General features: G+C 45.1%; 1 protein-coding gene across 1 annotated transcript; it reads left to right on the top strand.

Moving 5' to 3' along the window:
- Positions 1 to 465: 465 nt before the first annotated feature.
- hes1 (hes family bHLH transcription factor 1) lies at positions 466 to 2299 on the top strand. The gene is made up of 4 exons (XM_084953999.1): positions 466 to 805; positions 980 to 1075; positions 1191 to 1278; positions 1435 to 2299. The coding sequence occupies exons 1-4, from the start codon at positions 698 to 700 to the stop codon at positions 1974 to 1976; spliced, it is 834 nt and encodes a 277-aa protein (XP_084810125.1). The 5' UTR covers positions 466 to 697; the 3' UTR covers positions 1977 to 2299.
- Positions 2300 to 9436: the final 7137 nt, after the last annotated feature.

Below are 9436 nucleotides of genomic sequence, written 5' to 3'. Positions count from 1 at the left end.
TCTTTTAAAGCCACTATAAGCAGCTGCCAATAAATTTTCAACAGCCTAGCAAAGTTGGAAAGGTTATGGAGACAGAATGTGGAAAGCATATTTGCAGTGTTTTTGCTGTTTTTTGCCATTAATTTATACAATTTCATCATGAATATAATTGCTCTCTGTGGTCATGTGTTGTCCGGTAAATAAAAAAGTTCCTCTGCCCAGTCAGCGGCTCCACTGTTAATATGTAAACGCTACGATGATTGAAGACTGACGGCAGTTTCCCCGGCTGTGCCCTGAACCCGGGCCGCGCGCCATTGGCCGCCAGCTCCAGCGGCCAAACAACCAATGGGAGGGCGCCGACCACGAGCCGTCCTCCTTCGGGCCGCGTGTCCCTCGCCCTGATTGGTGGAAAGTTACTGTGGGAAAGAAAGTTTGGGAAGTTTCACACGAGCCGTTCGCGTGCAGTGAGAGATATAAATACAAGCCACACGCGGAGAGCCCAACAGAGAGACTGCATCCGCTCCTGGTAGTCGCTACTGCTGCACGTCGCTCTAACGGATTCTAACTCGATACACATCTCAGGATTTTTTTCTTTTCTTTTTTTCAAGGGAGAAGAGACTTTTAAATATCTCAATCTGAAAACTCTCACCTCCCCTGCTTTTCGGCACAATTGGATCGTAATTTCCTGTGGTTTTGTGGGATATTTTCAATAAAAAAGATGCCTGCCGATATGATGGAAAAAACCTCCTCCTCTCCGGTTGCTGCAACCCCGGCAAGCATGAACACAACTCCCGATAAACCCAAGACAGCCTCTGAGCACAGAAAGGTTGGTATTGACAATATTTACCCGTTACTGTCATTTAAAACAAAACAAAAACCTTCAACATTTCATTTCGGACACAATTTCTCACACGAGTCCAAAGGGAGTATTTTTTGGCTTTTTACGCACCAAACAAGACAAATGGTTTTTAACAGCTTTTATCATTTTGTGTTCTTTTAGTCGTCAAAGCCAATTATGGAAAAGAGAAGAAGAGCCAGAATCAACGAGAGCTTGGGGCAGCTGAAAACTCTCATCCTGGATGCTCTCAAAAAAGATGTAAGTGCTCGCTCGTCATTCTCGTTATTAATAGATTTCCAGACTTCATCTGTCAAACAGTAAGAAAGTGGGTGCGTGATGCTCATCGGGTCTGTTTTCCGTCCCCCTTCCTCAGAGCTCCAGACACTCCAAACTGGAGAAGGCGGACATCCTGGAGATGACTGTGAAGCATCTCCGGAACCTCCAGAGGGCTCAAATGACGGGTAAGTGGCATTTTTCGGACAAATCGGTTTCTGTGTCTTTTAGATAATCTACGCTAGTCTAGCAAGTCGGCTTCAAAAACCCCAAAAATCTAATTTTCTTACAGCCAGAGGTGAACGTGCTCGATTTAAATATATCATTTTTTGTTTTCTTTGCAGCTGCCCTGAACACCGACCCCACTGTCTTGGGAAAATATCGTGCCGGATTCAGTGAGTGCATGAATGAAGTGACCCGGTTCCTGTCCACCTGCGAAGGTGTCAACACCGAAGTCAGGACGCGACTCCTCGGCCACTTGGCCAACTGCATGACCCAGATCAATGCCATGAATTATCCCAGCCAGCATCAGCACCAACATCAGCTCCCTTCCACCGCCGGGCCAACACATCCCTCCTTCGGCCAGTCAATGGTGCAAATCCCCAACTCGTCCCCACAGGTCCTGCCCATGAACCCGGTATCCTGTAAAGGTGGCTCCTCACCGGCCAGTTTACCCTCAGACGCCACCAAAGTGTACGGCGGTTTCCAGATCGTGCCTGCCACAGACGGACAGTTTGCGTTCCTCATACCCAACGCGGCATTTGCGCCAAACGGCCCCGTTATTCCCGTGTACGCCAACAACGTCAGCACGCCCGTGCCCGTTCCGGCCGCGGTGTCTCCCGGAGCCCCGTCTGGCAACACGGATTCAGTGTGGCGACCTTGGTGAAAAAGCGGGGAAGGGCCGCAGAGACTTGAAATGACACTTACTAGCTCTTTCTTTGTTTAATGTTAGGAAGTTGTTTTGAATCCTGTTAGTTCTTGTAAAATGGAAAGAGTATGCACTATATTTGTACAGCTAACAAGGGAGTAAAGTTCATATTGAAATGGGATTTGTATTGTGGAAGTCCGTTCACTGCATTACATATATATATATATATACATATATATATGAGTTGTCTTTTTTTTTACCGTGTGACGCCAAAGATATGTTTAATGCTCTTATGCTGTTCTTCGTTTTGGAAGACAAATAAATTTGTAAAGATATGAAAACAGGCGCTTCTCCTTCTTTTTCTTCTTCTTCTTCTGCTTAAAAACGAAAATAAGAATCTCCATATAAATGCTAATGACAATAATATATTAGTAAATCCTATTAGTTAGTACCTAAGCTGTGGCTCATATGAGCTTCAGTTTATTTTTCCTGTTTATTGCGTTAAAAATTTCTTTCTATACATAAAAACAGCAAGCTCTGTTTTAAAACTATAGTTTGGTCAGACTGTGAAAAAAGTGTTTAAACTCGCAAATTATCTAGAAATTTTTTTCTAAAAATGGGAAAATTAGTAATAATCGTCAGAGCAGTGATTTGTATGTTTCAGCTTATTTACAAACTAGTTTCTGTTTTATTAGAACGCACAACATGCGCACTAACCAACTGACACGTGTAAGCTGAGCTGGTCGTCAGTAAACTGGACTAATTGTAACTCCATTATCTGTTTGAGTGAATGAGGCGGGAGACAGTCGGTGCTGTAATCAGTCAGACACTGGCGCAAGAAATTGGTGTTTCTCACTTGAAGTCCAGCTGTTTGGCGTTTCCTTCTGTAAACTTAACGAGCTTTACAGAGGTCACTTACGCCATCTAGCAGCGGGGGAGTGCATTGCAGTGTGATTGGTCTCGTTGGATCAGTAAGTCCTTAGATGGCTGCAGTGTGTGTTGTCTCTTAATCAAACTGCTGTCTTTTATTTATTTTGTCTAATTTAAGATCTGGTTGATGTAACAGTAAAGTTATCGCTTCACTATAACTCATGTGATTCCTTTGAGATGTGTCTTTGAGTAAACTTGTAAGAGCAGTCACCGGATAACTGCATCAAAACTGTTCTGGATATTCAATCTTAGTTTGGATCTCTTACATATGTATTGTGATATACTGAAGTGCATGTCGTCTTACTGCTGCAAATAATCCGTGGCTCTTCCCACATGAATGTTTCCAAACTAGAGGTCGTCCCCATTCCTGACGACCAGTAAACAGTTTGATGTGATTAAGCCCCAAATGATGATGCAAATTTCATCTCTTGAAATAATTTTCACATCAGCAACAGCATTAATCTCCTGACAGTAGGTATAGAGAGGAGCACCGGGTTGTGTTGGCTGAGCTCCTCGATGCCGGGGGTTTAAAAGCAGAAGACCACGTTAAATACATCGTCACCGAGCCATGTGGTAGTGCTCTGCTCTGCTCTGCTCTGCCCAGGTGTGTGTGCCCCCTCCAGCTATTCGAGTGTGGCCCTTCTTTGAAGGGGGTGTGTGTAGGGAGGGGGTGCAGGTGTTTGCAATTATCAGTGTGCTAAGAGGCACAAAGTGTGGATAAGTGCCATCATTTTGAATTTCCATCACACCTTTTTACAGGGAGCCATGCATCTCGTGTTTGATTGAATCCATGTGTGTGCTCGTGCCTGTGCGTGCATATGTTTTGCGTGTGCGTTTATGGAGGTTGCTCGGTGAGGACATGCCTGGCCAAAGGGCAAAGCGGGTGAGGTAGTGGGTTGTTAAATGGGTGGGGGGGGGGTGTTCAAGGAAAGGGCTGCCGCATGGGATAATAGTCGGCCTCCTGTGAGGCACAGATTTTCCACAAAGGCACTCACACTCAGAAACACACACAGTCATACACACACGCACACACATACAATGTTCCCACAACATTCCAGCTGTGCTTGCACCAATGTCAAGCTTCCTGCCCTGAGCCCTGGGGCCACAGCTGGACACGGGACGTCTGGGAGGCACGTGGTGTGACCCGGACAACACCCAGCTGCTGAGCCCTCCCACCCTGCCTCGCCGCCTTTGCTCCATTTCCTCCCTTGCTGCCCCCACCCACCAGCATCTTCAGCGGTCTCTTCCCCTCTGGAGAACAACTTTATGAGCCTCTCCAATTACCCAGTGCAGTGGCCAAGCTGCCGGAGTGACCGCACACATGTCACAACACGACCGGGGGGTTAGCTGCCATGCGTGTCCATTAACTTTTCCCACATTCCGCGTGCATGCAGGCAGTGAAAAGAGGGGAGGAAAAAAACTCCCATGCTTCCTCTTTGGCTCCCTAAGTGCTACCATATGGTCTGCTCTCCCTCTCTCTCTCCCATAGTTCTTCTGTCTCGCTCGCCCTCGCTCTCCTGGCCCATCACTGGGGCTGTCTTTGATTGCGGCCCAGACAAGTGAGAGCTTTATGATTTAAGCCCAGGGCTTGCTGTACCAAGCCCTGGACTCATTTTGAAGCCAAACTCCTCTCCTTCCCCTCAACTCCCCCCATACCATTGCACCCCCCACACCCCCCCACACCCCTTCCTCCTGCAGTTGCAGGGGAAGGCTGTTTTCTGGCAGGAAATGAATAGCTCCCAGATGAGCGCAGGAACCTGAGAGGTCGTGAGAAAGAGGCGAACCCCCCTCCGCAGGCCCGGCTTGCTGCCAGCCGCCGGGGGAATGTGGGAGAGCGCCTCTCTGACACACGCATCAACCCCTCTGCCCTCCACCACACCGCCTGACTGACTGACTGCCTGCCTCAACGCTGGGCTCTGAGCCTGGAAATAGACTGATAGACAGGGCAACCGCCACAGAGCCAGGCAGCACGGCTCGTCAGCCAGCCGGCAGGGCAGGCAGGGAAAGGGAAAGCTGTGGGAGGGGAGAGAGAAGTGTTGGATTTGTGTGGGCGGAAGTGGATCAGTGTGTGTATGCCGTCTGAATCCTGACCCAAGCAATTCCTTACAATGGAAAGTTAGATTGGTAATTTAAGTTTACTGTAGACTCATTTATGACCCCCACTGGGTATTTGCACAGATTTTGTACACAGATAGACACACATGCACACACTCGCTCACATGCTCTCCTCCCTCTGTCCCAGAGGCTTACATTCATTCCAGAGCATACACTCACTCAGACAGGTGTTCCTTGTCAAGAGCAAAGGGTTTTCCCTTTGGTTCTCTGTGTGCTGAACTAACATTTATTCCTCCTGAGGTTCACACTGTTATGTTTGGATGTGGTCAGAAGTTTAACCACGGCTGTCCAGGCGTATTTTAGGACGTTTTTTAATCATTGTTCTATGTCAGTGTGACATGTTCAGAATTACTGAGAGAAGGTCAGCTATTTTATTTGCCAAGTGCAACAAAATGTACAGCATCATGTTTATTGAATCAGGAGTATAACGGCTTATGTAGAGTAATGGCTGCCAGTATTTTTGGCTTGTGACTTAAACAAAGAGATGTGAACATGTGATGCCTCATCACTGGTATTGGCCCATGTTCAGAAAAGAAATGTTTTTCCTTCCCAGACTGCTTCACTGGAGTTGAAATAATCTAAGAGGATAAAGGAAGTTGTGGGAAAGCCTGAAAAAATGATGTTAGGAAGGTAAAATAACCTCAAGGTTGAGCACAAGGACGCAGGGGCATTTGTTGATAATGCAAGACCACATATTTGGATCAGGTGAGTTGTAAAAACCAGGAGAATCAGGAAACCACACAGTTTATTTCTGGCTGCCTGTAACATTGCAGCTGGAAGATTGCAGTCAGATTTAACTTGTGCATTCACATAAGGCTAATAAACAGCATGGTCTACTGGGCTCACATTTGTCACTCATCCATAAAAGCTATTGTTGTCACTGACAGATTCAGAAAGCTTTAAATGATGTGTAGCAGCTTACACAGAGGTATCCACATGTCATGGTATATGATCTTCACTCCCCTATTATTAGTGTATTACTCATCAGTTCTGTTCTTTCTTAGCAGCCCACAGAGTGTCTCTAATTCAAATAGTGCACCCCTTTCCCAGTCTCCCTATCACTCTCTTATACTCCTTTGTCTCTTACACAGTCAGTTTGTGCTGGGCTCCTATGGTAACCTGTAGGCCCAATAAACAGGACAAGCTGTCCACACACAAATCTCAGTAGTGTGTGTGTGTGTGTGTGCCCACTATCCTTGGCTCACCCTGCATGGCAACAAAAACCCCACCAGAGGCTCCCACCACCAGCCCATTCAAACGTCAGCCACCTCATTTGAAGTCGCAGACTGCTATGTAAATCCATGATGTTTCTCACCAGCCCAGCCTCTCACACGCACTCACAAACAAGAACTCCAGCAAAGGTGGCCCTGTGATGCTGGATGATTGTTTCTTTTATAGTCTACAGCCTTTGGAAGTTGTCTTATTCTTTTTTTTAGCCCTGTAGCCCATCCTCCAAGTTTTGTTTCGTAAACATGTTGTTGATCATTTATAGTGGATGGTTTCAGGACACAGTGACTAAAGGAGAGCAGGACATGGCAACCATACGCAGCTGTCAGTTACGGAGTTGGCACATCCTCGAATTGTGGGCTGTGACAGTGATGACCCCATCACACTGCGCCTTTGTATGACCTGTCCTCCAGCTACTCTGGAACCCAAGGCCAATTGGGTGGGAGGGTTTCACCCCCTCAGAGACCATCACAACAAACAAATAGACCAGGCAAACAAGTTCCCACCACAGTAGCGTCCAAACAACTGCCAACATTGACAGTTTGGTTGGTTTTGATATTGCACAAAGAGGTTCTTCATGAAGCACTTGTGAGCCTCGCTCTTTCATCCTTCAAAGCCAAGTTTCCAGACCTTGGGGTCAGACCTCAAAGATGTGTTCCCAGAGAAAAACAGGACATTCTAATGAAAAGGAAATAATTATAATAAAAATATAACACAATAAACAAGTACAATGTGTAATACATAAGTGCATAAGCTGTTAGCTGCTTTTCTGGGAAGTAATATAGCATGTGCTCAGGGTGTTTAAAAAAAGCTGCACAAGAGCAACTAATTAAACAATGTTTGCTTTGTTCTTGTAACATTTGTTTCTGATTGTTTGGTTGCTCAGACATGTGTACAGTAAATAGATTTTTTATTCTTGCTGATTGCTGATGTCCCTTTAAACACTGACATTAATACTATATGTTAAATCGTTTTTTCCCAGATTTTAATGTAGTAATATGACACCTAAATGAGTCAATTTTGTAAAAAAAAACAATTAAATAAAGTATTCCAATAGCTTTGTAAACTGTCAGTTTAGCTAAAGAAAAGGTACCGAGGATTCGTGCTTTTTCCTGGACACCATAATTCCATAATAATTTTCTCTTACCTGCTTTTTAAAGAAAATCAGAGGTCAGGGTTAACTACACATTTTAGTGTCAGTCTGTTTACGTTTATGTGCATGCAGTGCATAACACAATTCAGCCTCAATTTGGTTAGGTTTCCCTATACATCTGTATTTTCATATGACAATATCATTAAGTGATTTACTCAGGTCATCTTTTGTGTTGCTTCCTCAGTCTATAAGGGGTAACAGTAGGTAGCTGTTCATCTACAGAAGTGTGAGTTCAGGTGTTTGAGAGCATGACTGCTTATCTGCACACTACATCACTGTTATTGTGTTGGGGTTTGTGTCTCTTTGCACATGCGAGCGAGGCTGAGATCAATTAACGTGGCCCAGGGAGACTTGTGAAGTGCAGCAGAGGAGAGAAGCGCAGCCCCAGCACACTCAACTTACATGCAGTTAGACGGCATGATCTACAAGCTTTGCCCTCGCGTGGCTGGTTTTATTTTCCTGCTTTTAACAGCTCCTTTCGCAGACTCTTGGGCCCCTCTGAGATGAAGGGAAAGAGAAACCAGATTTTTTGACCCTTGAATACATCAAACGGCTCCGGATGTCCAGCTCTTTTCCCCCCCAGCTCTCTGATGGAGCTGGGATGGAGCCAGCACGTTTGTGATGTCAGTAAATCAACATACTGATGTTGTTGTTGTTAGAAAGCCATGATGATGGTGTTAATGATGTAATGGCAACTTCAAGGCCACACACACACACACACACACACAGGAGCATGGGATACGGGGGAGGTGTCAGCACTGAAACTGATGGATTAAGTCTCACTTGTGAACACAGGTTTGTTTGTATTCTTTGATTTAATGGCTCACACGTCAGCATGGGAAATGATGGTAATGTGTTCTGAAAGAGGAAACTTCTCCACTAATGAAGAATCCAGCAGAGCAACTTGCTCTAATGTGTTTGACTGTTGGGCGTGTGCAGCTTTGTGCAGTGTTTGAAGTGCAGTCCACGGTGTTTCCAGACATACTGTTTGACATTGTAGTCATCACTTCCATTGTCTTTGTTTTTGTCTGCTTTCAGCTCGCTGTCATTTTTTATTTGACTGAACGCTCACACCAAGTACATTATTTGTGATTAGACTGTCCAGTTGTCACAGTACAATTAGTGTTCATAGCATCTCAGAATAAAATTTAAAACTGGAACCAAAATATAGAATTTAATAGCATCAGATTTTCAGACTTTTGAGCCCCTGAAAATGAGGGACTGTGTACAGCTGTTTGTATGAAAGTTTATTTTGTGTGTCTCCCTCCATTTCATTGTCATTGTGTTATTTCTTCTGTTGATTCCAGTTTGTGTTTCTCGTTTCTGGTTTTACTTTGGTAGTCATTTATCTCCTGTGCCTTGCATGCAGTTTGACTTCTTGTGTGTCATTACCTTGATTAGATTCAGCTGTATCTCAGTACCCTCCAGTTTCCACTTATTTTGTCACCTCGTGTAGCCTCAGTCTCCTTGTGTCCTCTGGTACATCATACTTCCCTAGTGTATCTAATGTTCTCTGCATGTTGACCTTGGCTAATCTCTGGAAATTCCAGTGTTAGGAGTTTGCTTTGGATTTCAGAATTTGTTTTTCCTGTTTTTATTATTGATGTTTTGGACTTAATCAGTTTTAATAAACGCCTGTCTTTTGCTCTGCTGTTTGTCTCAGAAATCTGAGGTTCTCCACTTCCACACATCTTAGAACAGGATGAAGTAACTGCAATGATCCAAGCAGACAATGAAAATTTTAAATGGTGCCAGTTGGTTGTCTCCTTTTTAAAGAGGACTGCTAAACTTAAGCCATGGCTTACCCCTGAGTATGAACCACTCTCCATTAAAACTTGTCTGGTCACGAGGACCCGACTAGAAAGTGTTGTCCTGGGGGATGCCGTGCCTCCTGGGTGCCAGGTCCTCAGGTCCCTCCTTCACTTGTGGCCAGTGTGGGCTGGCTGAGCCTGCAACCAGCTAGAAGCAGACCTTCTACAGAGGCTGTCACCTGCTTGCCAGAGCTCACTTCCTCCAGTTCTTCAAAGAAGAAGCGCGGTGCTCAACAACACCT

This window comes from Perissodus microlepis, chromosome 15 (genome assembly GCF_051167445.1).
Source record: "Perissodus microlepis isolate ML-2025 ecotype Zambia chromosome 15, ASM5116744v1, whole genome shotgun sequence".
NCBI classification, from domain to species: Eukaryota; Metazoa; Chordata; class Actinopteri; order Cichliformes; family Cichlidae; genus Perissodus; species Perissodus microlepis.
This window is presented reverse-complemented; position numbering and strand designations above follow the sequence as displayed.

Coding starts and splice junctions, on each gene's coding strand:
- hes1 (XM_084953999.1), top strand. CDS start 698: ATGCCTGCCGATATGATGGAAAAAACCTCCTCCTCTCCGGTTGCTGCA. Junction 1,076..1,190: donor TGGATGCTCTCAAAAAAGAT/GTAAGTGCTCGC, acceptor CCCCTTCCTCAG/AGCTCCAGACACTCCAAACT. Junction 1,279..1,434: donor CCAGAGGGCTCAAATGACGG/GTAAGTGGCATT, acceptor TTTTCTTTGCAG/CTGCCCTGAACACCGACCCC.